Source organism: Malania oleifera, chromosome 6 (genome assembly GCF_029873635.1).
Source record: "Malania oleifera isolate guangnan ecotype guangnan chromosome 6, ASM2987363v1, whole genome shotgun sequence".
Lineage (NCBI taxonomy): Eukaryota > Viridiplantae > Streptophyta > Magnoliopsida > Santalales > Ximeniaceae > Malania > Malania oleifera.
In genome coordinates, this window is record NC_080422.1 from 54,412,281 (window position 1) to 54,440,069 (window position 27,789).

General features: G+C 37.7%; 1 protein-coding gene across 1 annotated transcript in view; it reads right to left on the minus strand.

Moving 5' to 3' along the window:
* The window catches only part of LOC131158250 (extra-large guanine nucleotide-binding protein 3-like), an 81,806-nt gene that overhangs the window by 42,366 nt on the left and 11,651 nt on the right, over positions 1–27,789 (minus strand). Inside the window, exons 3-5 of the mRNA XM_058112988.1 lie at positions 16,874–16,978; positions 16,587–16,772; positions 5,224–5,401 (exon numbers count right to left, since the gene is read on the minus strand). Of these exons, the coding sequence (XP_057968971.1) occupies positions 5,224–5,401; positions 16,587–16,772; positions 16,874–16,978 (469 nt within the window). The remainder of the gene's footprint in view (positions 1–5,223; positions 5,402–16,586; positions 16,773–16,873; positions 16,979–27,789) is intronic.

The window sequence follows — 27,789 nt, forward strand, 5'->3', positions numbered from 1 at the left end:
GAGGTATTAGTTAGACTAGTCCCAAAGAAGTATCTGGGGCTGCAGATGCTAACCAATTCACTGGGGCTTTTGCCCTTTTAGATTTGAAAACATGTGGTTGACACATCCTTCTTTTATGGAATGCATTAAGAATTGCTGGAATGAGGGTCATTTTCAAGGTGGGCAAGGTTTAAATTCATAAACAAATTGAACTTTGTGAAGAACAAATGGATCTAAAAGTGTGGAATAAAATGTTTTTGGTAATATAAAAGAAAAGAAGAATGATATTCTTGTTACAATTATCTAGACATTTGGGAGGAATGTCGTCTAGTTGATGAAAAGGATAGGTTTGAAGGATCATAGTAGTCAAAGGTGCAAAGTGCATTGAGGCGCAAAGGGTACTTGGAGCCGAGGCGGGAGGCGAAGGAGCTCGCCTCGCAAAGGTGAGGCGCACAATAATTAAATTTGTGCACAATGCCTATTTGATGGGTAATGGATATATGAAAACACATCAATAGTAATATTATAATTTAAAATGCCAAATATTCAATATTAAAACATAAACACATAGAAATTATGACAACTAGTACCAAGTTCCAAGTGAAAACATAGTTCAACATAAGTAATTACACATGCAAGAGTTCAAGCTTCAAATTATAAAGGAAATGAAATTGCCAGGCCAAAGGCCCAAATGCATTAATTTGTAACATGCATTAATCTATAACTTGCCAAGAGCAGGGGCAGCCTACTAGCCACCAGCAAGTAGCAGTAGCAGCAAAAGAAGAAGAAGAAAAAGAACAAGAACAAGAAGAACAAGAAGAAAAAGACTTACTAGTTTGAAGCAGCCTGACGAACCACGAAGATTGGCAATGACTACTCAAAAAATTGAAGCCTCTCGGCTTGTTCGAAGGCTCTGGCGAAGGTTCTGTTGCTGGCGGAAGGCTCTAAGACTCGAAGACGAAGGTCGTGCTGGTTCAAAGGCTTGAACCTAGAAGACAAAGGGCTTTTGCGAAGGCTTGAAGATGAAGGTGTTTCATGCTGGTTCAAAGACTTGAGGATGAAGATTGTGTTGGTTGAAGGCTCAAACCTCGAAAACGAAGGGCTTCTATGATGGCTCTCTTGCTGGTGAAGGCTCGAAGACGTGAAGATGAAGCCTAGACTACTGGTTTTCGTGTTGGTTCAAAGGCTCGAAGACGAACCCTAGACCTGCTGCTTTGAGTTGAAGCCTTTGGCTAGGGCTAGGGCTGGTCCGAGTTTGACTACGTTTTCTTTCTTAAAAGGTTTGAAAAAATGAAGTTAAAAGGTTAGATATCTGAGGTGCGACACACTGTGCTTGGAGCCTCATTACGCCTACCTGTGCCTCTTGAAGGTCGCCTCGCCTCAACCCTGATGAGGCGCTAGCCTCGTCGCCCCACTGCACCTCGTGCCTAGGGCACGCTTTTGACTACTATGGAAGGTATCATACGAAAGTCCAAGGTTAAGTGGGTGAAGGAGGGAGACTGTAATCTATAGGGTGGCCAACAGGAGGAGGGAGAGCCCTGTTAAGGAATGGAGTTAGATTTGGGCAATGCGGTATGAGATTCTAAGCAAAATGGGGGAGGCCAATATGGATAACAATAGGAAATTACACATTGAGAATTGCGGGAATAGATTGATGTTAGAGTGTTTGAATAGAGAGAATTTCACGTAGAGGTGATTAGGGCTCTGTTCAAGATAGGAGGGATAAGACTCCTTGGCTTAATGGCTTTATGATAGCTTACTTTAAGGATAGTTGGGAGGTGATCAGGGTGGATGTTATGGAATCTTTTCATGAGTTCCATACAAATAGGGTGTTGGGAAAGTGTGTAAAAATTTTAGTTTTGTTGCTTTTGTTCCTAAGAAGGTTCAGGAGGGTTAGAAACTATGGACCAATCAACTTGGTTTCTAGCCTTTACATCTTGGCTAAGATTTTGTCAAAGAAGCTTTGTGAGGTGTTACAAGATACACTTACTTTGGAACAATCAGCTTTCATTAAGGGTAGACATATTTCAAATGTTGTTTTGTTGCCAATGAAGTGGTAAAAAATGTGAGAAGGAGGGGAGTTTTGCTTAAAATGGATTTTGGAAAAATCTTATGATATGGTAAGTTGGGGTTTTCTAGACTAGATGATGGCTGAGAAGGAATTTGGTGAGATATGGAGGAAGTGGATTAAGGGTGACCATGGTGAGTGTGTCTGTAATAGTGAATGGCCAACATGTGGAGTGCTTTAAAGCCTTGAGGGGCTGAGACAAAAGGATCCCCTCGCCTTTCTCATTCACATTAGTAGTTGACTGTTTGAGTAGGGTGATCAACCATACTCAAGGTCTTGGTGTTATTCAGGTCTTAAGGTTGGTAGGGAGGAAATTGTTGTATCCCATCTTCAGTTTGCCTGTTGATGATACCCTTCTCAAAGATACTGTTGTGAAACAAAAAAGATCTTATCCTTAAAATTTTTGAGAATATTTTGGGATTAAACATCAACATGTCTAAAGACCAGGCTGGCGGGAATTAGTGTGGGAAGGGTGAGTTGGAAAGCTTTCCATTTCCACTGTTTGTACCTTTTTAGACTAGAATTTGACTTATTCGCGTCTTCCTCTTGCATGTGATCCTAATTCCTCTAATTTCTGGGATCAAGTAGTGGAAAGAGTGGTTAGTAGAATGGAGGAGTGGAAAAAGGCTCGTCTTTCTTTAGGAGGTCGTATTACTTTATCCATGCAGCTCTCCCTTATAATATTCCAGTTTATTTTTCTCCCTTTATTTAGCATTCCTGTGAGTGTGGCTGGTAGGCTCATGAGAGATTTTTTGTGGTCCAGAATACGGGAGGGAATAGGGATCATCTGCGACTCCATCCTTCCTTTGCATCCTCTGAAAAATCTTCTATGGCCCTAATATCCTCACAACTGGCCTGGTGAATTCCCTTTCTTCTCTTGCAAACTTCCTGCAAATCTTCGAAGGAGGGCAAAGTGTGACCGTCCTCCCTATTCAGTTTTTTCTGCAACTCCGACGTCTCTGCTGTGGCTTCTCTCAACTTCCTCAACTACGTTCAGGCTCCCATCCCTCAAGCAAGAGGCTCTTCAGATAAAACTGGGTTTTTAATTGTTATTGGCCTTTCCTTTTCTCGCCCAAATTAAGCCAGGCATGTATCCATCCTTGTGCCTATTGGATATACAGGCTTCAAGCTTAGATCTCCTGGCCCAAACCTTGTAATATATAGGTTATTGTCAAGTTTAATGACCTTCAGCCCATAGCTCAATCCATTTCCCATACGGAAATAATTTATAAAATTCAAATAAAAGCTCATTCCAGTAAAATTCATTAAATACCTTCAGCAAGCCATCCTTAACCACCACCGCTCAACAATCTTGAAAGAAAGCTGAATTGAAACCATCCAACCTTGGAGCTTTATCCCTATCCCAAAGACGATATACATCACTTCCCCTTCCTCGAAAGACCTCTCTAACCAAGCTGTCTTATCATCAGACAAAAGATCCCACTCTGAACCTTCCACCATCAGTCTAGTCTCATCCTCCTCAGAAAACAGATTATAATAAAAATCATTGAATTCAGAAGCAATCCTACTAGTATCCGAGATATATCCTCCCCCCCCCCCCCTATCCACCTCGATTCCCTAATCAAATTCTTCATCATTTTCCCACTTGCTATCCTATGAAAAAATCAAAAATTACAATCACCATCTCTAGTCCACTTAAACTTCGCCTTATGCCTCCAACTCGAGACCTCTTCCTATTTGTTCTTCAATGAAACCCTTCTATACTCCTCCTCCCTTAGAGAGTAACAACTCCTTCCTTTCTAACTCATCCAACTCTCCTAAAATACTAGTCTTTCTAAACCTAATATCTCCAAACACCACCCTATTCCACTGTTTCAATTTTCCTTACAACCTCTTCAATTTCTTTCATAAATTGAAACGCTTCCCAACCCCTTTCCACATCCTTACTCCAAGAATCCCGCACTAGATGCTGGAATGAACCGTGATCCAACCAAATGTGTCCAAACCTAAAGGGAGTAGGACCCCAAGTAACCTTCCTAAATTACAATAAGATAGGAAAGCGATCAAAGGTGGATCTAGGAAAATTTTGGGAGAGATTAGGGAACTCATCCTCCCACTCGTTGGAATACAAGAACCTATCAATTCTACTAGCCACTGCCCTAGCTCCACCCACCAACCACCAAAAATTAGCATTACCCAAAGGAAGACCCTCAAACCACTCCCTAATAAACAAATCACACTTCTGCATACTTGTAGTAACCCTACCTCCCCCCTTCTTCTCCTGAGGAAATCTCACTGCATTAAAATCACCACCAAGTTTCATTTAGGGGAGCAAAAACTAAAAACAAAATAAACCTCATCCCAAAAAGGGCCCTTAAGAGCAGCTCTAGAAGGAACTTGCATCGAGCAAACCCACCAATGACCCCAATCTCTCAATTCTAACAAGATAAAGAGTGGGGAAAAAAAAAGACATTACACTATCTACTCTAATAATAAAACGACTATCCCATAACACAAGAATGCCACCCACCGATCCTTACGAGAGTACATAAACCCAATCCTTACAAAGCCCTTCCCAAATCCCTCTAACAACCTCCCCATCAACTAAAGCAAGCTTAATTTCCTAGATCAATACAATATCAAGCGTATTCCTAAGCAAAACCTCCCTATCAAAAATCTCTTCCTAACATCCCCTAGACCCATAGCATTCCAACTGACAATCTTCATAATCTTACATGTTTACCTCCTTTCTTAGTATCCTTTCTGCCCCCATAATTAATAGAAGAAGCCATATTATTAACAATTTTCCAGTATGAGCATCCACAATAAGTAAAATAAACCTATAAGAATACCTGATGTCAGGAGCACTATCTATTCATTCCACCAATATAATGCTTAAGCCTCAAACCATCAGAAAGATTCGTGTGAAATCCTGATTACCATATCGCCTCAAAAGCTTTGTACAATTGCCATTGAAAATAAAGTGCTATAAATGGGAGAAAGACAGAGAACCAAGCTAAAATTTCCAAGCAAACTAAAAATATAAATATATAAAAAGAAAATTCTTCACTAAATGAGAAAGAATATACAAGGAGGAGGATAAGAAATCCTCCTAAAAAGAAATAGAAACCCAAAAGAAAATCCAAGCAATTAATTACCAGACTTGAAATGGAAGACAGATAAAGAGATAAGTGGGATAAGGGCTAAATGGAGACCTGGGCAAGAATCTTCACCACCAGAAACAACAATTCTTTTCTCCTTCAAAGCCTCCTCTTCAAAATGCTCTCTCCCTTCCAATAATACACTGAGATACTTGTACAAGTTACTCTGAATCACAAGCTTGATATTTTGAAGCTCTTCTGGAGTGAATTTGTCTCCATATAAGAACTTAGCCTGGCTCATTGTGAGAAGAAAGGATTATAACAGTCAATAACTAAAAGACAACCAAAAAACCAAAAAACAAATGTGAATGCAAATAACAAAGAAATGGGTACAAACCAAGGAAGAATTTAAAGCATCAAATTGAATATTAAACAACTTAATTAAACAACAGAACAAGAAGAATCTTGCTTAAAAATAAAGGAACCACCCTAAAATTATGCATCTTAACCATACATTCAAATGTATTACTTAGCTATTATGTTTTCTACCCTTATATCACTACAGGAAAAATATTGCAGGTCCTGTAAGTGATGATAATGTCATTATATTTTATAAGTGATGATAGCAAGGAAATACAGGAGTTGAAGCTATTCTTATACAGCAAGTTTCATACTGAAGAGTTGGGGTAACTTCAATACTTTCTAGGAATTAAGATTGCCAGATCATGTTTGAGGATATTTCTGCCACAAAGGAAGAAGTGCTCATATGTTTGAAAAGCTGGAAAGTTAGGATCCAAACCCATTGATGCACTCATTGACCCTAACATTAAATTGAGCAGATGATGGTGATGATTGTTGCGAAATCCAAGATGGTGTAGGAGATAATTGTGTTATCTTACAATTACAAGACTAGATATTTCCACACATAGTTTGATTCGTCAATTTTTATACCCACAAACTCACTGAGTCACTGCAGATTATTAATGGGATTTTCAGTTGTATGCATACTAAGTGATGCAAGACAAGAAGCAAGTCCCTGGGAAGATCCTTGTTGCTGAATAATTAAGAATAATTGGGTCAAGGGATTGTTTAGTTTAGTTAGTAATTAATTGTGTGTTTAGTTTAATTACTCTAGAATTATGTGTATCTAGGGGATTGTTTGTAATTTAATAGAGTTTTAGGGGTATATGTGTAATTTCATGTGTTAGAGACTATCTTATAAATAGTGTACAAAAGCCATGGTGCAGGTAGGTTGATGAATTTGAATTCAGAGTTGAACATGTGATGACTCTTGTATCTTCTCTCTCCCCTCTTCTTCCTTCTTCCTATTTACTCTATTCTATCTCTCAGGACTGCAGATCTTTGATGTCGCTCCCACATCATTGGTATCAAAGCTCGATCACAAACTCCATTCTTCCATTTTCAGACCCACATTTTCCCCTTTCTCTTCTTCTCCTCTTCTTCTTCACTTCTCCATTATCTCTCTCCCTCCCTGCTCCTTTTGTCTGTTTCTACGTTCCTTCTCCTCCTTTCCTTCTCTTCTATTTTGTTCTGTCCCTAATCCTCTGCTGCAAAGCAGCATTCTTTCCTCTTTCTTCCTCTCTGCTCTGTTCCCTAAAATCTTCTATTTCTCTCTTTCAAAATTTCCCATCTTGAAACCACCCAGGAATCAAAATCCAAATCCCAGATCTCATCCCCTGCAACCATCTTCTCTGCCCTGAAACTTCAGAGAGAGAGAGAGAGAGAGAGAAAGGAACAGTTCCAAGCTTTTTCGAACATACCAGTCTTGTCCCCATTTCAACACCACCCATCCCATTGAAAACAGAACCCCCTGAAACCCTTCCCCTCAAATTTTCTTCACCATCCAACCAGTCGTGTGGCCCCACATGCCAAAGATAAGTTCCCCAGCCGTCAGCCTTCCAAAATCCCATGTTTCCTGCATTTTTTTTCATCATACTGCCACCACCATTGCAATCTTCACCCCTGATCTACCCTCACCTGAAGTTTCAATGCCAGAGAATTGCTGCCAGCAACTCACGCACCCCAGGTGTCAGCAACACACATGAGAAAAATTTTCAGCATACCCTGCAACTGCCAGACTTGTGAGAAATTGACCCAGTCACAATATTTAAGGTTTCTTCCATGACATTTTGATCTACAGCATCATATTCTGCATGTGAACGTGATATTTTGCAAGCAAGTGGACAATTTGCTACAAAAAGTGAAAAATTGTCTCTGCCAGCATTAAAAAAAATCAGGCTTTATAGCTGCAATTTGTGAGTTTTCTAATTGAATTTGTTTCATTTCTACATGATGCTCAAGATTAGAGATGACCTAAAGATAGTTCTCGAAAATTGAGCGTCAAACTTACAGTTTTACAAGAATAGATTGAGAATTGTGGCCAACCTGTGTTAAGGACTTTTGGTGATATATAGCTGCAGTGTATATATGTATAAATCCAGCAATATGGTGACAAATTATTGTAAAAAGGAATTTCATTTATCTTACTTGAGCATAATTTCAAGCTTTTTCACACCTTTCTCAAGTGTGGAGGAAACATTTGCAAAATCAACATTGGTGGAAGAGGTCTTATAAATATGGTTTCTACAAAGGGGGATTACTCATACACAACTTCATTCAGAATCTCACCCCAGAACCTTCTGAGATATCTTGGGTTGATAACTCTACATCTTTGTCAAAAAGATGCTTGGTTCCTATCCAAATGGGTGAATATTCTGTTGATGTTTGGTGTGATACCATACCCATGAATGCCATGTACTCCTTGGTTCTCTTTGGTTGGATGATTTGGGTTTGACTCAAGGATATAGAACTCAAATGTCTTCCATTATAATGGTAAGAAGATCACTTTGAAGCCCGCTTTACCAACCAACCAAGACAAAGTATCTACCAGAGTTGCTCAACTTGAAGAAACTACAAGCAAGGCAATGCATGTGTTTGAAGACACTTAAAATTATGGTGAACCCAAAATCCTAGTTTAGTGCTTCGAGGGCATTAGGCAAGGAGACCTTTTATCCCCCTTCTTATTCGTCCTTGTAGCAGATGTGCTGAGCAGGATAGTGGATAGGGTTGTGGAGAAGGGGCTAGTTAGAGGCTTAGAAGTAGGGAGAGAGGAAGTGATGGTATCCCACCTCAAGTTGGCTAATGATACCATTTTCTTCCTTGATGAACATAGCCCTTCTTTAAGGAGAATTCTGGGTATTCTCCAAATCTTCGCGAGGGAGTCTAACCTTAAAATTTATATGGAAAAGAGAGTTTAGCAGCTTTGAATGTGCCCAAGGAGCGTGCAGGGAGTGGGCTACAGTGCAGCATTCTAGATTGTCCTTCGACTTACTTAGGGGTTCCTTTGGGGGGTAACCATAAAGCTGTGGAGTTTTGGAATCCAAGTGTGGAAAGGTAACGAAGAGGTTAGATGAGTGAAAGGGGGGTCTCTTCTCCTTTAGGGGAAGAGTTACCCTAATTCACGCTTGTCTTTTTAGCATTCCACTTTATTAACCATCTGTGTTCAAGATTCCAATAGGGATTGCTAGCAAGCTTGAGAGAATTATGAGACACTTTCTGTGGTCTGGTGTGGGGGATCATCATCATCACAGGGGCCACTTAGATGGGAAGAAGTCAATAGGTCTAAGGAGGAGGGAGGGTCAGGTTTTGGTAAGTTGGTGTCTAGAAACACAGCTTTTTTAGCTAAATGGTTGTGGCACTTCCCTATTGTCAATGCCCATTTTTTACTAGGGGCTTATTGGCATTGATTGACGGACGTCTGAAAGGTTTAAAACCCCTTTGAGTGCTTTAGGCCGTATTAATTGCATTTTGAAGGCCCCTTAGGGCTTCAACTCGACAATGTGGGCCATCATTCGAGTTAAGCTAGCCTATTTTAGGCTTGCATGGCCTCTTGGGTACCTCCAAGCACCTTGAGGGACAAGGAAGTAATTTTCCTTGCTCCCGAGGACACTGGATTTTTGTGTTTTTAAAACCCCTAACCCTAGCATTTTGCCTATAAATTAGGGGGATGGAAGGTAGAAGAAGCACACAGCCAACACAACACAACAAATAGAAGAGAGTGAGCATAGAGAGGACATGTTAGACAAGAGGAGAAGGGGAACATGGCCAATGTAAGAAAGAAGGGGAAAGGGAGGCATAAGTCTAGAGAGAAAGGGGAGGCATACGCTCAACTTAAGAGGTTCAAAGGAGGAGATACACACTGATTTTCTCAAGAAGGGGAGGCCATATGTTGAGAAAAAAACAAATCCTTGGAGACTTAGCTTTAAGAAAAGAGAAAAATCAAGCTATGCCTTTGATTACTCTCTAGTATATGTTGGACTAGATGGTATTCTTGAATAGGGGTGTATATTTGGTTCAAGTTTAGATTAAATGTGAAATCTTTGCCCACTTGATAGATAAAGTTCTAACTTTTATTATGAGATTGGACTAAATGCACGGATTTTATCATATTTGGGTTAAGTTCATAACCTTTGATTCATATGCTGCTAAAGCCGAAATTTCCTTGTGTTTGTTCATGTAAGGTTGCGATTTCTAGCCTATGCGGGTGTGTTAGAAATGCGAAATTTCATTTCTAATGGTATGCGATCAATGTTTGGAGAAATCTCTGAAAAGATAAGGGCGAGAAATATTAAGAGAGAGAGAGAGAGAGAGAAGAAGAAGAAGAAGAAAAAGGAGGAGAGAAACGATCATCTCCAGCCACCCATGACGGTGGCGTCATTGAGCAAAGATGGGGAATAGTTGAACGACGAGAATGGCAGAGCTGCACAATGTTAGAGCTAGAAGAGAGAGAGAGAGAGAACTCAAGCTGGCAGTGGGTGGTGATGGTGCCTGGAGGTGGCATATGGCATCAAGTGGTGCTCTGGATTGGGCCGACGGCTGTTGCAGTGTAATCTGCACACAAAAAACCCTAGAATAGCAAGTAAATAAACAGCCACAGTGGGGTAGGGGGCACCGTGCGCTTCACATGCTTGTTTTTAAATTGAACATGGACCAATTGGCTGGTCCATGCAGACCAGCCGACCAGTTTTTCCTTCTTGAAAAAATCATTTAAAAAGGCTCTCTTATGAGAAAAATACCCAAAAAAATAGGAAAAAAAATAGAAACAAATGGTTTTCATTTTTAGGATAATTTTAATAATTTTTTGTTGAAAACTAGAAGGGAAAGCAGTTGTGTCATGTTTTCATCTTTAGCTTTAAGCAGTCTCTGTTTAATGCTTAAAAAAATTCAGCATGGTGTTGCTTAACAATCGGATGGTAAGGAGATCTCAATTAAAGTTTGTCCAATATGATTAATATAGACTAATCCATTTAACTGAGTTTGCTTTTTAGGGGTAGTCATCTCCACATTGACCCCTTTTGAATTCTCAACCCGGCTAATGACGGCATAAAAGGGAGCATTTCACCGTATGGTGACTTTCTCCCTCTCATCCCCAGGCAGGGACAAACACTCTCCCTTAAGCCCATAGGGGTGAACAGGAACCAGTGCTTGCACCACGGGACTGAGGCCTTGGGGGTGAATTTGGAATTCCTCTTCAACAAAGCACTATTTTAAAAATAAAAAAATAAAAATAAAAAAACTCCCTTTTTGTTACTCCTTTTGGCCGATGATGAATTTAGAAAAGTTTCCAAAAAATCTTCCATGTTTTGTTAAGTATCTACTTTCAAAATGAAAATTCCATTTTTGAAACTCAAATATCTTCTTCATAATGATTGATTGTTAATCAAAGAGATCCAATCCCCATCTCCAAACCCTGATTGTCAATCATGAGATTTTTCAAATCTCTCATTAAATGGTTGACTTCAACCATCATTAAACCCTAACTATCAATCCGAAGATTTTTCAACTCCCTTATTAAAAGGTTGTTTTCAATCACCATTAAACTCTGATTGCCAATCAAGAGATTTTTCAATTCTCTCTCATTTAATAATTGACTTTAAATCAAAGATTCAATTTCCATCATCATAAAACCCTGATTGTCCATCAAAAGATTGTTTCAACTCCTTCCTCATTAAATGATTGATCTAAATCTAAGATTCTATTCTCATCTTCATTAAACCTTGATGTCAATCAGGAGACTTCCAACTCCATCAGCATTATAGTCTCAAATTTCAATCAAGGAACTAGAATTGTAATCTCCATTAAACCAAACTCAACCAATGATCTAATGCATATCATTCAATCCTCAATTCAATTGAGATACTTTAATGTTGACTTCCCCTAATTCTAACTTTCAAGAAAAAAGGTCATCAAAAGATTGCTTCGACTCCTTCCTCATTAAATGATTGACTAAATCCAAGATTCTATTCTCGTCTTCATTAAACCCTGATGTCAATCAAGAGATTTTCAACTCCATCAACATTAAGTCTCAATTTTCAATCATGGAACTAGAACTATAATCTCCATTAAACCAAAACTCAACCAATGATCCCGTGCATATCATTCAATCGTCAATTCAACTGAGAGACTTTAATGTTGACTTCCCCTAATTCTAACTTTCAAGAAAAAAGGTCATCTTTGAATTTCTTCGTGGCAATCAATCATAACTTTTTTCATCATTTCCTATTTTACTCTTCTATTTTCAAAAATCTAGGGTTATCTAAGGCCAACCCCTTTTTAAACAAAGGCATATCAAGGTCTTCAACCCTATTATTTGGGCTCTTGGGCAGTGGTATTTCACAAAATGACCAAAACAAGGGAATCTTCCTTTTTTATTTTCTTATTCTTTAGTTAAGGCACACGCACAAACATAGTGATAACCATTCTTATAACGGGTGTCGATAGGGGTTCTAGTTTACTGATCTCCCTTAGAATGGTAGGTCCACCACCCTCCCTACGCACAAGTGTACTCCCGGACCCTTGTTCTCTATGTCGTCGACCTCCTAGGATTTTTTCCTTTGTTTTCCCTTCAAAAAAAATAATAAAGGTGGCGACTCTGCTTTTCCAATCTTTTTAACTACTTCCTCATTAAATAATTGATTTCAATCTAAGATTCTATCCTCATCTCCGTTAAACCCTTATGACAATCAGGAGATTTTCAACCCCATCAACATTGAAGTCTCAAATTTCAATCATCCAACTAGAACTATAATCTCCATTAATCCAAAACTCAATCAATGATCTCATGCATCTCATTCAATCCTTGATTCAATTAAGAGACTTTAATGTTGATTTCCCCTAGTTCTAACTTTCAAGAAAAAGGGTCATCTTTGAACTTCTTCATGGCAATCAATTATAATTTTTTTCATCATTTCCTCTTTTACTCTTCCGTTTTCAAAAATCTATGGTTATCTAAGGCCAACCCCTTTTTAAACAAGGGCATATCAGGGTCTTCAACCCTATTTTTTGGTCTCTTGGACGGTGGTATTTCACTAAATGACCAAAAAAGTCCTTTTTTTTTGTTTTCTTTTTTTTTTAGTTGAGGCATACACACACAGTGGTAACCTTCTTATAACAAATGTTGATAAGGATGTTGGTTGACTAATCTCCCTCATAATGATTGGTCCGCCACCTTCCCTACACACAAGTGTACTCTTGAACCCTTGTTCTTTGTGTTGTAGGCCTCCTAGGGTTTCTTCCTTTGTTTTCCCTTAAAAAAAATAATAAAGGTGGGAACTCCACTTTACTAATATTTTGTATCTTCTTAGAGTCTTTTTCGACCCTTTTTGACTTCCTTGTTTGGGGAAATTGCCATGCAACTTCCATTTGTAAGCACCCCCGGACCAGAATCTGATGTCGACATCTATAAAAGAATCTTCCCTTTGGCATAGAGAAATAAGAAGTAAGTTTGGACTGGATGAGAATGGGTGGGATACCAATATGAATTTAAGATGTTCTTTAGGGAGTCCATGGAGGTGCGTTTCTCAAATTTATTCTTCCTTAAGCCCTCACACTAAACTTGGGGTGGGGAGGGGTTCATTTATCCATTTCTAGAAAGACCCTTAGCAAGGGAATGTAGGTTTTTCCACTTCTTTCCCTTGTCTCTTACATTTTTGCACTGAGCAAAAGAGAGTTGTATCTTTCTCTGTTGGGGATTTGAGTAGTCCTTTGGTTTCTTGGAATCACCATTTTAGGAGACCTCTTAACGATAGGGAGATGGTGGAGTTGCCTTCTTTGTTATCTTTGTTGAATGGATGTAACCTTTCGTCGGGAAGTGATGCCCGTTCTTAGTCCTTGGATTATTTAGGGGTATTCATGCAAATATTTTTTTGATTTTTTAATCCATTCTAACCCTTCATTCTCACTCTATCCTATTATATGGAAGATCAAGGCTCTCCCAAAAATTAAGGCTCTTCACTTGGCTGGTTGTGCTTAATAAAATAAACACTAATAACTTGCTGCAAATCAGAAGACCTTTGAACACTCTCTCTCTCAATGTATGGATGTTTTGTTTCAAGAACTCCAAGACAGCTTCTCATCTCCTTTTGTACTGTGATTTTGTTTGGAGGATTTGGAATAAGATTTTTTACATTGTGGACGAGAGGTGGGTATGCCTGCATTGGTGGAAGATTTATTAGCCATTTCTTTCACAAGTTTTGGTAGAAGGAAGGATAGGGCAGCCTTACGGAGGTGTGGCATATTTTCAGTTTTATAGGGGATATGGATGGAGTGTAACACACGGACTTTCTCTAGGAAAAAATTAAATTGGGACTAGTTTGAGATAAAATTCAGTATTTGGCATCACTGTGGTGCATTGGTTTTGGCTTTTTTCAAAGGGAATACTTTCCTGGAGATTCAAACAGATTGGAGGAATGTGCTGGCTTGTTGATTTTTTTGTCTTTTTTTAGTTTTTAGTTTGTTCCAGGTTTTCTTCAGGACATGTCTCATTCTCCCTCTCATAAATTCTTCTCTTATTAATAAAATTTTCTTTTGCTATCCAAATAAAAACAAAAAAATTAAAGTCACTTACATTCCTATTGTTGAGTTTGTCATTCCTTATTTGTCCATTGATGCCAATTCTCTATTTAAGTCTATGTTTCTGTCAATGGAATATGGTTTCTTGTATCACTCAAGGGCTGGCTTTCGAAGAGTACAAGTTTGCTTCTTACTTCTGATCCTCCAACATTTTGAAATTCAAGGCCGGATTTTTTTTCCTAACTAGGGGAGATTTGATGTAGGGCAAGAAACAAGACCTTGGAAGATCCTAGTTGGAGGATAATTAAGAAGACTTGGGTCAAGGGATTGTTGGGTTTAGTTAGTAGTTGATTGTGTTTAGTTTAATTAGTATAGGATTATGTGTATTTGGGGGCTTCTTTGTAATTTAAAGTAGTTTTAGGGCTATATATTTAATTTCATGTGTTAAGAGGCTTCCTTATAAATAGAGTGTGAAATTCATGTTGTAGGTAGGTTGATGAATTTGAATAGAGAAATGAATGTGTGATTCCCCCTTGTATTTCCTATCTCTTCTCTTCCTTCTTCCTAAATTGAGGTGATTCGATTTGCACCAATGGAAAACCCTAAATTTCATACTTCTTCCCCTTTCCTCTCTTCAATCCCTCATCACTGGCAGATTTTTTATGCTGCCCCTGCATCACCGAGGTACCTCAAAGGTGCACTGCTGCACTAGGTAGAGGTTTGGTATATCATGATCATACTTCGATTCAGAAATGCACAGATGCAAATTGGGCTGGATCTCCATCTGAAAGAAGCATACTACACTACTACAGGATATAGTTTTTTTATTGGTGAAAATTGGTGTCTGTAAAAGTGAAAAGCAAAAACTAGCAGTAAGATCTAGCCCTAATCTGAGTACAGAACCATGTGTTAATTTGGTTGATGAGTAAGTTGCCGAAGCTTGGCTTTCCATGTTCATCAGCAATCATTGGTTATGGAGTTCAGATATGACAATCAGGCATCTGGTATTCCTTGAACACTACCTATGTGCCAGATCCCCCCTTGCTATTTTTTGGGCAGTGTGGAGGGAGAGAGGAGAGGTTGAGAAGGAATGTTTTCAACCCTTCAAGCCATCATGGACCGTTTCTTGAGGGAGGATGTGTTAAGGGTTTATTGTGTTAAAGGGAATAATATTCTTTCTCATTAAAAAATGGGAGCATTGTATTCTTTATGTACAGATTTTATTATTAATATGGTGGGAGGCTGCCTCCATGGCAGCTCTCAATTTTCTCTCCCTCTCTATTTGTAGTAACAAGCTAAGAACCTTCAATATATATGCTCCAGCTTGAGTGAGGTAGTGTTAAGTCCTAAGGGTTTATTGTGTCAAATTAACAAGCATGTAATATATAGTGTTATGAGTGTTATGCTCTACAGTGTAACAGTAGCATTTGCACATTTGAGCGGCCTAAAAACTGGAGGACTTTTCATGACAGATTAGCAATCAACAGTCAACACTGATGGAAAAACAAGTAAAATATGAGGGCCCATTTGGTCAAGGATCCAAAAAAAAAATCTGTTTTGTTGTTTTGGAATATGAAAACTAGGAATTGTGTCACATGTTTTTTATACTCAAAAATGCATTGGTTAGCTGTCTGGAAACAAAAACAGTGGAATTGTATTTGATTAAGGTTGATTCAAGTGACAATTTGTTGAGTAACGAGGATGAAGATTACTCTTATAATTAATATTAATACTATTGTTATTAAAAAGTGTGTTATACCCCATATTCTGTCTTTAGTATCCACAAAATTTATCTGAAAATATAGGAAACGGCTTTAGGGCATTCAGTTGTGGAAAACAGTTTTCCTTTTCAATTTTTATTTTCCAAAAAATTAATTAAAAGCTAGCTAATTTTTCATTTTTACAACATTTGTATGAAATAAATGAACAACAATAAACAATATTTGCACTATTTTCTTGTGGAAATAATTTTATTTTTCATTTCTAATTTTTCTAATAATTACAAAAATTCCACTTTATTTTCCAATTTTCTAAATTTATATCGAAAAGTTGAAAAACATCTTTCCATTATTTTTCTAGATTTCTAACTCTTAGTGTATGAGAGCATGGAATTCAGATGTTGGATTAAATTTGAGTGGATTATGCATAGAATCTCTTCTAAATCCACAAAAATCCAAATTCAAGCCCCAAACTTCATAATTCTAAGTATTAACTCATAAATTTTTGGAAATTGGAAAGCAAGTTGTCTTTTTTATGATTATTTTGAAATCTAAAAAAACAAAATGAAAAAATGTTTTGCACATTTCAACAAACTCTTTATTTTCTCTCTCTTTAATACGTATCTTGAAAAATTAAAAAAATAAGCTAAAATTTTTATAACTCTTTGGAGAATTAAAAATTGGAAAATGGAAAATGTTTTCCAGAACTAAACAAGCCCTTAATCGTTTCCTGTAAACCTTTATTTTTTTTAGGGGTGTTTTTGACACGTTTCCAAACAGATTTTTGAAAACACTTAACCAAATGGAATTTTGTACATTCATTGTATCTCACGTTTCTGAAAATAGAAAACTATATCTGACATGTCAACAAATGGACCCTAAATGTACCTGCTTAAAGATAGTGCTGGTTCCAGATCCTTCCAGCCCCAGCAACAAAAGTTTCTGGACTCTTCCCTGCTCCAAATATTCAGGTACATGCCTACCTGAAAAAGTAATTGATTCTTCTTTACGCCCATGAGGATTGACAGGAGGTATGGGCAATGAAAATAATGAACAAATGAAACGAGTTGACGCCTGCCTAGCAAAAACCAGACAAATGTATAAAAACCAATTCATAACCATTCAATTAAATCCGAAACTTGAACAATGATATGTTATCATCCACAGAATTGGACCTTTCCCCATATGTTCCCTTTTATGTTGTTTTGACCTTCTTCCACATAAGATCCATCATCGTACACCCAGAAATGTGTCTCTTGGGGACACTGTACCTTTGCCAGCTGAATTGAAAAAGAGTAAGAATCAAGTTCTGAGAGGCAACAGAACCAAAGCAAAATGCAAAATAATTTACAACAAGCCAACTAAAATTAATTTGGCTGAGAACTAGCATGGTGCATTTGGACCTAAGGATAACATATCAAAAACATCAAACAAACAGCTTCCAGAGAGCAAAGATGCCAACTAAACAAAATAACATGCCTTGGCAATATGAATCATGAACTAAAAATGTACTGTCAAAAAATGACAAACAAAACCAAAAAATAAGCTTACCATATCCACTATATTCAGTGAAATAAGGGATTATAAACTCATTGTCATTGGGCAACACATTGAGTCTGAACCTTCCTTACGGCCTGTACGCACAATAATAGAGAACTCCAACAAATGTGCTAACTGGGATTCTAAACTAACAGAAATAAAAGGACTTTTTATAAGTGGAACAGTTGAAGTCACTTCCTTTTCTGCCCTGCAAAGCAAATTGACTGGAGAAGGAAACAGAAAGGTGACAAAGGGATCTTTTATCTCACCACTATGAGACACCCAATCACACTCTCAATTTATATATATATATATATATATATAAGAAGAAAAGGTGTCCCTGGGCCACAAGTTACACTCCCACTTTATGCAACCATGCTAAATACAGCAATGAGGAGAACAAACTAAAATAATAATGGCACCATCAATGAGACTCCTTACATAACTTTAAAACGTGATCCCTTAAAAGGTGCCAACAATCACATAAGACTTTAGCATTGTTTGTGGAAATGAGCTTCTGGAAACTACTTTCAACATTTAGACGAATTTAGGTCATCCGGAAAATTTCAGTCAAGGAAATAGCTTCTTCATTCAACAAGGAGAAAGGCCCTCATGAGGCTGGAACAGCTTCAACTTTCCATCACCAAACCATGGAAAAAAAATCCACCATCTGTCCAAACAGTGGGAAGTTGGCCATTTTCTGAAAAACTATTTTTTGTGGAAAGTATTTTCAGGTGATTTTCCAAGAAACAAATGAAGCCCAATCATCATTCAGACTTTGCACCAGAGCCCCATCCATCTATAGACAAATGTTTTAAGAGGATCAACCAAAGCTCACCTTCAGGCTTGCCTCAAGTCCAGACATGCCCCCTAAAACCCCTTGGGTCTTGGTCTAAAATACCAAATCTCAAAAAGGCCAATGCATTAGACACTTAAGGCTTTTGTATGTGTACAAAAGGCACATATTTTGTGCCTTTGTAGTTGAGGTTTACGCATTTTGGGTGTGTGAATCTCAAGTTAGATTTTGACTAGAAAAGTTTAATCACATGTTTTCATGAGAGGAATGTCCTAATATGGGTTTATTTTTTGAATAAGAAAAAATGTATTAACAATAAGAATGTCCTAATATAAGTTGATCTCTATAACTCTTGAACCTCAACCTTTCCTAAACAATTGAGAGTTGTATCTCATATCTTGAAAACAATTTGAACTTTGCAATATTACAACTACCTCTTGGCATGATTTACTTAATGAATTCAAGCTAGTATTTTTTTAATAGCCAAAAATAGTTTACAGATTATATTTGATTTTTTATATTTCATTTGTATTTTTCTTAATTTTATATATTTTAAAAACGTATTTAATTTATTTACATATTTTTATCTAATAAATAAAACTCTCAAAAGCTTATGCCTCAACACCTTAAGGCTTAGGCCTTGCCTCAGGGCTAAAATGCCTCACCTTATGTCTTTGCCTTTTAAATTACTACCAATGTCTAATGGTAGCTCAATTAAAAAGGCACTTCAAGCCAACACATGATGCAAGAACACCAAAGGCTCAAAGTAGACCCTTGATGTACACCTATTGAGATTGGGAATTCCATAAACTCTCCACCTGTAAATTGTAATCCTAACACTAGTCATTACTTTGTCATACATATCCTTAACGACATCAACATGCTTGCTACATATACCATTTTTTTTCTACAATCCACCATAGAGCTTCCCTAGACCCTTGATACCCTATGTTTGGCTTTCTCTAGATCAATAAAAACCTTGTAAAAGTCCCTTTTCTTTTCCCTAAATTTATCCATTTATCTTCTTAATAAATATATATCTTGCCTAGTTCATCTCCTAGTTATGATGCCAAACAAACCATAATCTCCAGCCATAGTCTACTCGATTATCTTTTACCAAACTTTCATTGTATGACTCAAAATTTAATAGCACAATAGTTGTTACAATTTTGAATATCTCCTTTATTCTTGTATATAGGTTTTAAAGTGTTTTTTTCTCCATTGCATTTTCTTAGTTATCTATAATTGTGTTAAATGAATTCGTAAACTTCAACAACATCCCTTAAGTTTTCTAAATATGACACTCCACCCTTTAGTTCTAAAGACTACAAAAAAAAACACCTTGATATTTAATTTTATTGCCCAAAGGAACCTTTTGTTAGTCAACCATTAAGTACATGTGAAAAAATGAATTGTACCCTTAATAAAATGATATTTTTTATCATTTCATTCAATTGAAACAGGAAAATAACATCAATTTAATAAATTGAGTAAAAAAATCGATAAACCAATTATAGTTTCTATTCTATAATTGGGCAAAATGGAAGACCCTAACCTCAATGATCGGTCTCTCCCTAAATTTATAATATATATGTCAAGGACATACCTATGACCATAATACCCTTCCTATGTCACACTTACTAACATAGCTCTAGAACATACTTATAATGATAAATGACCAAAATAACCATTTGCACTCCCCCTCAAGATGGAGTATATATATCGTATGCTTGTAGCTTGCTATATATGAATTCAACACAAGCACCCCTCAAAGCTTTTGTAAAATAAATCAACAAGCTGCAAATCAAACTTCATATGAGTGGTTGTAATGAGCTTCTGCACAAGTTTTTCTGAACAAAGTGGTAATCAACTTTAATGTGCTTTGTCCGCTCATGGAAAACTGGGTTGGAGGCAATATCAATAGCAGCTCTATCATCACACATCAATTCTATAGGCTGAGAATGTAGAAAAACCCAGTTCTTTTAACATGTTCTTCAACCAAACAAATTCACATGTAGTTTTAGCCATGGCCCTATACTCAGACTCAGCACTTGGCCTAGCCACCATATTTTGTTTCTTATTCTTCCCAAGAAACCAAATTACCACCAACAAACATATAGTACCCACCTGTGGATCTTCTGTCGGAAGGTGACCCAGCCCAATCTACATCTGTATATTCCTGATTATGAGTTACCCTAATCCTAATATAAGAGACCTCTTATAGGTGCACCTTTAAGATATCTCAATATGTGAATTGATGCATTCTAGTGACTTGCACTTGAAGAATTGAGAAACTAATTCACAACACTTGTTGCGAAAGATATGTCCAGTCGAGTGTGACTATGAGATTACTATCTTAGGTTAAGCAACAAATCACCCATATCCATATCTAGCACTAACTTACTATAGGGATCCATGGGTGTATCAACAAGTTTGGATCCCAACAACCCAGTTGCATCTAAAAAACCAAGAACGTACTTCCTCTGTGACAAGAGTCATAAGATAGCTCCCCTACGAGATCTCAATACTTTTATACCCAAGAAGTACTTCAATGTTCCCAAGTCCTTGATATGAAATAAAGTCTGTAGGAAAAGCCTTAGATCCTAGATGCCTTGATCATCATCACCAATAATCACAACATCATCCATATACACAATCAGCAAAATTCGGCTAATGGAGTATGACAATAAAATACAAAGGGATCTACTACACATCATTGAAGGCCAAACTCACAAGTACTACAACACTAAATCGATCAAACCATGCTCTACGAAATTGTTTTAAACCATATAATGATTTATTGAGCCAACACACTAAGCTTGAGTCCCCTTTAGAAACAAACTCAAGTGGTTTCTCCATATAAACCTCCTACTGAAGATCACCATGTCGAGAAGAATTCTTCACATCATACTAATGTAGAGGTCAATTACAAGTAGTGGCTAAGGAGATGAACAAACGTATGAAGGTAAGTTTATGGACTAAGGAGAATATGTTTAAATAATCCAAAACATACACCTAAGTAATATCCCTTAGCAATAAGGTGGACCTTCAAATGAGCACAAAACCACCAAGATTTTTCACATCGTACACACTGCAACAACCAACAGTAGACTTATCAAGAGGAAAAGGCACCAAATCCCAAGTATCACTATCATGTAGAGCACACACCTATTCAACCATTGCTGTTCTCCACCTAGAATGGGATAAGGCTTCAGAAATAAGTGTTGGAAGAGTAACAGAAGACAAAGTTCTAGAAAAACAGTAAGTAATATGAGGGTGACAAGAAATCATAACAAACAAAATTAGAGATTGGACATTGCATACAAGTGTGTTTACCTTTCCAAACAGCTATAGGAGGATCAATATCATGGGAAATAGGATCATCTGACAAGAGAACTAGAAGCACACAAGTAGAAGCTAGAGGAGGCTCTCCTTCCTTGAGTCGCTATGTGTATACCTACAACTTGGGAATATCCAAGTGATGAGAAAGACTCAAACTGGAAGAAGATGTAGGAGGATTGGGCACAAATAATAGGTTAGGATCTAGAAGGCAAGGCAAAAGAAGGGACTCATCAAGGTCAACAAAACCTAAGGAATCAAAGTAGTATGGTGTAGACTCAAAAAAGTGACATTAGTGGAAACAAAGAATCAATGTAAAGTAGGGTTGCAACATCAATATCCCTTTTGAGTATAGGGATAGCCTAAAAAAATACATTTGAATGCACAGGGGTCTAACTTATATGTTCTTGGAGTTAACTGATGGACAAAGGACACAAACAAATGTACGAGGAGGGACGAAAAAGGAGCCTTAGAGAAGATAATTAAATATGGGATTTTACTAGCAAGGACAGAGGATGATTTTATTGGTGAGAGAGCAGGCAGTGAACACAGCAACACTCCAAAGGACATTCATTTGATACAATAGGGTACAGGTGAATTCAATAATAGACGCCTATTGGTGTTCCAGCCTTCCTTCTCCTTTCAGGGCCTATCCGAAAGAGAATCCAAGTACTCTTGGTCCTGAATATGTGAATAGGACAAACCGCCCCCGTGGATATCTTTGCTTTGGAACAAAACAATTAGAATTAGGCTCGGTCAACTGGAATATGTATTATCCATACAGGGGATCCTCCAATTGAGAAGACCCATGTGACTTCAAGAATATGTTTGTTTTTCCTCTTTGCAACTTCATTTTTTTGTGAAGTATGGACACAAGATGACTGATGGATTATACCAAAATTAGTCATATAGGTAGTGAATTGGTTACTGGGGTACTCCTAGCATTATCACTACAAAGTATCATAATTTTAATATCAAACAAAGTGTATTTGAGAATAGAAGGCACAAAAGGCATTAAACAACTCATAACAATATTTTATTATAACCAAGTCATCCGGGAAGTCATTGACAAATGCAACAAAGTAAGGAAACCCCAATCTTGACGTGACATAACTAGGACCCCAACATTGGAATGGACCAACATAAAAGGAATAACCACCCATTTGTTGACCCAGGGAGCAAAGGGAATACAATGGTGTTTTCCTAATTGACAAGACTCACACTTAATATTTGACATAGAACTTGAGGTAGGAACTAGCTGTTTCAACTAGTCCAAGGACAGATGACCAAGGAGACAATGCATTTGAAGTGTTGTAGCAGCGTTGTGCAAGCAATAGGAGGAGATAGCCACTCAAAGTAGTAAAGTCCACTAGCCTCACATCATGTACTAAATGTCTTCCTCATCTTTAGATTCTAAATAACCATAAAATTAGGAAAGAAGGTTACAAAACAATTTAGTAACTTGGTAAGCTTATTAACTAACATAAGATTGGAATTTTGGATTTAGGAATGTACAAAACAGCAAAAATACAGATGGAGGGAGTAGGGTTTACTGTTCCAATCCCCTTAATTGTAGTAGTGAAACCATCACTAAGGGTAACTTGAGGTATATTTTCAAGATACTTGAGCACAGAAAAGAAGTTGGTTACTATCATATGGTCAGTGGCGGCAGAGTTGATAACCCAAGGGCTAGTGGGAGAGAAATGCAGATGACATATACAGATGGAGGGAGCAGGGTTTACTGTTCCTATCCCCTTAATTGTAGTGGTGAAACCATCACTAAGGGTAACTTGAGGTATATTTTCAAGATACTTGAGGACAGAAAAGAAGTTGGTTACTATCATATGGTCAGTGGCGGCAGAGTTGATAACCCAAGGGCTAGTGGGAGAGAAATGCAGATGACATACTAATGCAATCAGCAATATTTATTTAATTTTCTCCTTCTATCAAGTGCAGCTATTTTTGGGTGCTAGGCGTATTTTTGTTGTTGCTTTGGGATTCATTTTGGTCAAATTAGCTTTGGGGTCATTTTATTCAGGGGTATTTTTGTAATTGTAGTTATTTTTTGTGGGACTTTATAAGATAAGTGGCTTTTAGAGGGGGTAACATGCAAAATAGGAGTTGGCTTCTCTTAAAAGCTTTGGGCCTAATATGAATCGTAGTCTTCAGCCACTTTTCTAGGAGGGTTGTTTGGCATTTTATCCTTGAGAAGACTACTCTCCAGAGCTCAGCTCAAGACCAGCTAGGGTTTGAAGATTTGGAGGCTTGGGTTTTGAGGAGTCGGCCCTGCGTTGCCTACCAATCCCTCTGTTGCTGCTAAAGGCATGAGGGGCTAGTAGAAAGCCGCTGTTACAGTTCTGAAACAGTGCCAAAACAGGTTCTGGTTTGATGATTAAGTTGTTGTCGTGCCTAGATATTGTCTTATTTTCTGAACTGAAATACACACAGCAACCATCTCTTTATTATTTTATAGATTCAGTAAGTTACTTGAGTCAAAGAAGGTTGCTAAAACGTTATCCTGAAATCTTAGTCTTTATTTCTGAATTTCTTGGTATATCTCTACACCTGTTTGCATTAAATTAGTATCAGAGCAAGTTCAATCCTGTGGGTTCATGGGGTGGAAGAGGATCTAGGGACCACAGAGGCAGATACATGACTGTCGAGATGTTTGAGGAGCTGCAGAAACAAGTTAGAATACTTAATCAGCTTGTTATACAATCTATGGGTAATTGAGGCGGTTGAAATGATGGTGATAATGAATATTATTTTGTTAAGAGGAGAAAGAAATGAAATTAATGAGCACTCTGACGCTGAAATTGACAGCTGTATTGATGATAGGAGTTCAGAAAATGAAAGGCCGGCACGACAAAATGAAAGGCCTCCAAGATGGGAAGATCGCTTTGTACATGCTCGACAAAATTCCAAAGTGTGCAGTGTACAAGTAAATATTCCAAAATTTGTTGGTGATGTGGAAGCCAAAGAATTCTTGGACTGGATTGATAGCATTGAGAGTTATTTTGAATAGAAAGATGTGCAGAAAGAAAGGAGAGTCAAGCTTGTGGGAAGCAAAGCTCAGGGGACCTGCTTCTACTTGGTGGAAACATTATCAAAATGAATGTGAGAACAGGGGGAAAAGGAAAGTCAGAAGATGGGATAAGATGAAAAGATGCTGAAGGCTCAATTCCTACCTCAGGATTATGAGCAAACCTTGTACCAAAGGATTAAAAACCTGAGCCAGCATCGCAAGTCAGTCAAAAAAATACACCCAGGAATTTCATAGGCTTTCATTGAGGTGCAATCTTGGTGAAACTGACGCTCAAATGGTTGGTAGCTATGTGAATGATCTAAAAATTACCATATAAGACCAAGTAAGCTTGCAGTGCCCTCATAAGGTTAGCGATGCCTATCAGCTTGCACTAAATGTTGAGTCACAACTTACCGGCAACATGCCTAAAAAGCTCAGGACAGAACGCAGCAGTGGTGCATCAACTTGGAAGGTGGGTGGCAGCACTAGAAGTGGTCAGACAGTGGTCCCTGCACATGCTAACCAACCAAACAGCAAAAATAGTGGGAAGATAGCCCAAGTAAACCACGGAAAATAGTGGTGAATGCTAGAGATGCTTCAAACTTGGGCACAAGTCCATTGAGTGTCCAGAAAGGCTGAAGTCAGAGTTAATCTTGCTGCGGATCCAGAGACAGATGGTGTAGAGAATTCTACAATACTTGAGGACCACGAGCAGCAACTGCAAGCTAAAACGGATGTGATGGATGAAAGGATTGAAGGTGATGTCTTTGGTGAGGCTTTAGTCATTCAAAGGTCATTACTTTCCCCTCCAAACAGCAATGACAATTGGCTGTGTAACTAAATGTACAGGTGGTGGAAAGCTTTGCAACTTGGTAATGATAGTGGGAGCAGTGAGAATCAGGTTTCTCAAGAGATGGTAGACAAGCTGGGATTTAAAAAAATGAAAGACAGCCACAGCCCTACCGGACTCTATGGTTCAACAGCAAAAATGAGGTAATCGTCTCTTCAAGATGCCTCGTTAATTTCTCAATTGGTTTCATTAAAGAAAATATTAATTGTGATGTGGCTCGCATGGATGATTGTCATATTCTTCTTGGGTGGCCTTGGCAATATGACAAAGGCACAATCCATGATGGTATCAAGAATACTTAATCATTTTTGTGAGAAATGGTGACAAGAAAAAGAAGCTAGTTTTAAAAACCATGAAAGATGTTGACGTCAAAAAAAAGGAAGATGAAATGCAGGCCATTAGTTTTGATAAAACAATCCAACATGTCACTCAAAATGAGAAGGGCTTGCTGGAATTTCCAGACATACCCTCAATTGAAAATCAAGTTGTAGCACATGAAGCTCTTGGTAGATTTACTCACCCTAAAGATATGAGTGATCTTATAATAAAAGAAAATGTGTCACTAACATTGACCCCATTCCCATGAATGATTGCCGCAATAATGAGGCTATTGATGATCAGCATATTCTACAAGAAACTGATAAAGTAGTTGCTTCTACTGAAATCAAGTTGAGTACGACAGCAACAAAAACATGTTTTGGAATCCAAGAATGCTGGAAATGTGGAGGATGTAACTCAAGGGAAATCTACACACGTGAGCCAAAAAGAATCTGCTGATCGACATTGCAAATTTGGAAAGTATAAATTGCGGACTTGGGCTATGAACTGCAGTCATAGAGATGAACTCAAACTAAGAAAATTTCAATAATGGTAAATTGCAAAGGAGAAGATGTGGCCAAAAGGGCAATCAAGGTGCAGGAAATATAAAAAAATGATAATCACTTCAAATTTGTAGTCATGTGGAAAGGAAAGCCTGGCCACCAAAAGTCCTAGATAAGCAAATGGGAGAATATGCTGAATGATGCCAAGATGTGTGAACCAACTCTATAAGGAATTTGCTAACCTACATAAGAGGTTCAAGGAGTATCAGGTTGGTGATTGGGTAACGGTTTTCATTCAGAAAAAGAGATTTCTAGCAGGTTCTTACGACAAGTTGAAATGTTAAAAGATTGGACCATGCAAAGTTCGGTGCAAATTTGGTGAAAATGCCTATGAAGTTGAACTCCCTCATGGCTTGGATATATCATCAATCTTTAATGTGGCTGATTTGCACCCATTTCATGGTGATATATGAAGTGTTGAGTGCAAGAACTCCACCAAAGTCACTTCTAGCAACGCAAAAAAAATTGAGGCTGTCATACATCTGCAAAAGGTGAAGACTAGGGCTGGAATTTATTTTAGATTCTTAGTAAAATGGGCTGGCATGCCTGATTATGAGAATTCATGGATTAGTGAGGAGGAATTCATGAAGATTGACGCTGCCATGTTCCAGGCAGCCAAGATGTTAACTCGAATGGAGGCAAGTCCTTTCTAAGAAGAGGGGAATGATGCAATCAGCAGAATTTATTTAATTTTCTGCTTCTATCACGTGATGCTATTTTTGGGTGCTAGGGGTATTTTTGTAATTTCTGAACTTTGGGATTCATTTTGATCAAATTAGCTTTGGGGGGTCATTTTGTAATATTCCGGGGTATTTTTGTGATTGTAGTTATTTTTAGTGGGGCTTTAGAAGATAAGTGGCTTTTAGAGGGGTAATGTGCAAAATAGGAGTTGGCTTCTCTTGGAAGCCTCAGGCCTAGTATAAATAGTTGTCTTCAGCCACTTTTCCAAGAGGGTTTTTTAGCATTTTATCTTTGAGAAGATTTCTCTCTAGAGCTCAGATCAAGACCAGCTAGGGTTTGAAGATTTGGAAGCTTGGGTTTTGAGGAGTCGACCCTGCGGTGCCTACCAATACCTCCATCGCTGCTAAAGGCGTGAGAGACTAGTAGAAAGATTGATTTGAGGATTAAGTTGATGTTGTGCCTAGAAATTGTCTTATTTGCTAAACTGAAATCCACAACAGCCATCTCTTTATTATTTTAGAATTCATTAAGAAGCTTAAATATTCTTCCTCTAAGACGGTTATAGTATATCGTTCAGCTACACAAGTGCCTGCCAGGGAAACACACTTTTGGGATTCAGGGTCCCCATTCAAACACACACACAAAGTGAATCGGAGATCCAATCAGTTCTAGAGTTGATTGGCTCAACCAATTAACATCAGCATGACAACATAGCTCTATTATTATTTCAAATTTTTTTAAAAAAATATATATGAAAAATTAAAAAGTTACTAATGAATCATAAAAATACCTAGAAATCATAACACTACAAAGTGTTTGTCATATGCAATTTTCTTACAAACTAAATGACTAACACATCATAAAAAAAAAAAAAACATAGTTAAGTATTTTTAAATTTAAGTAGCATAGTAAACAGTGTTAAAAACCATAAACTTAAATTTCAAAATTCACACTTCATAAATTAAAATTACAAAGTTGAA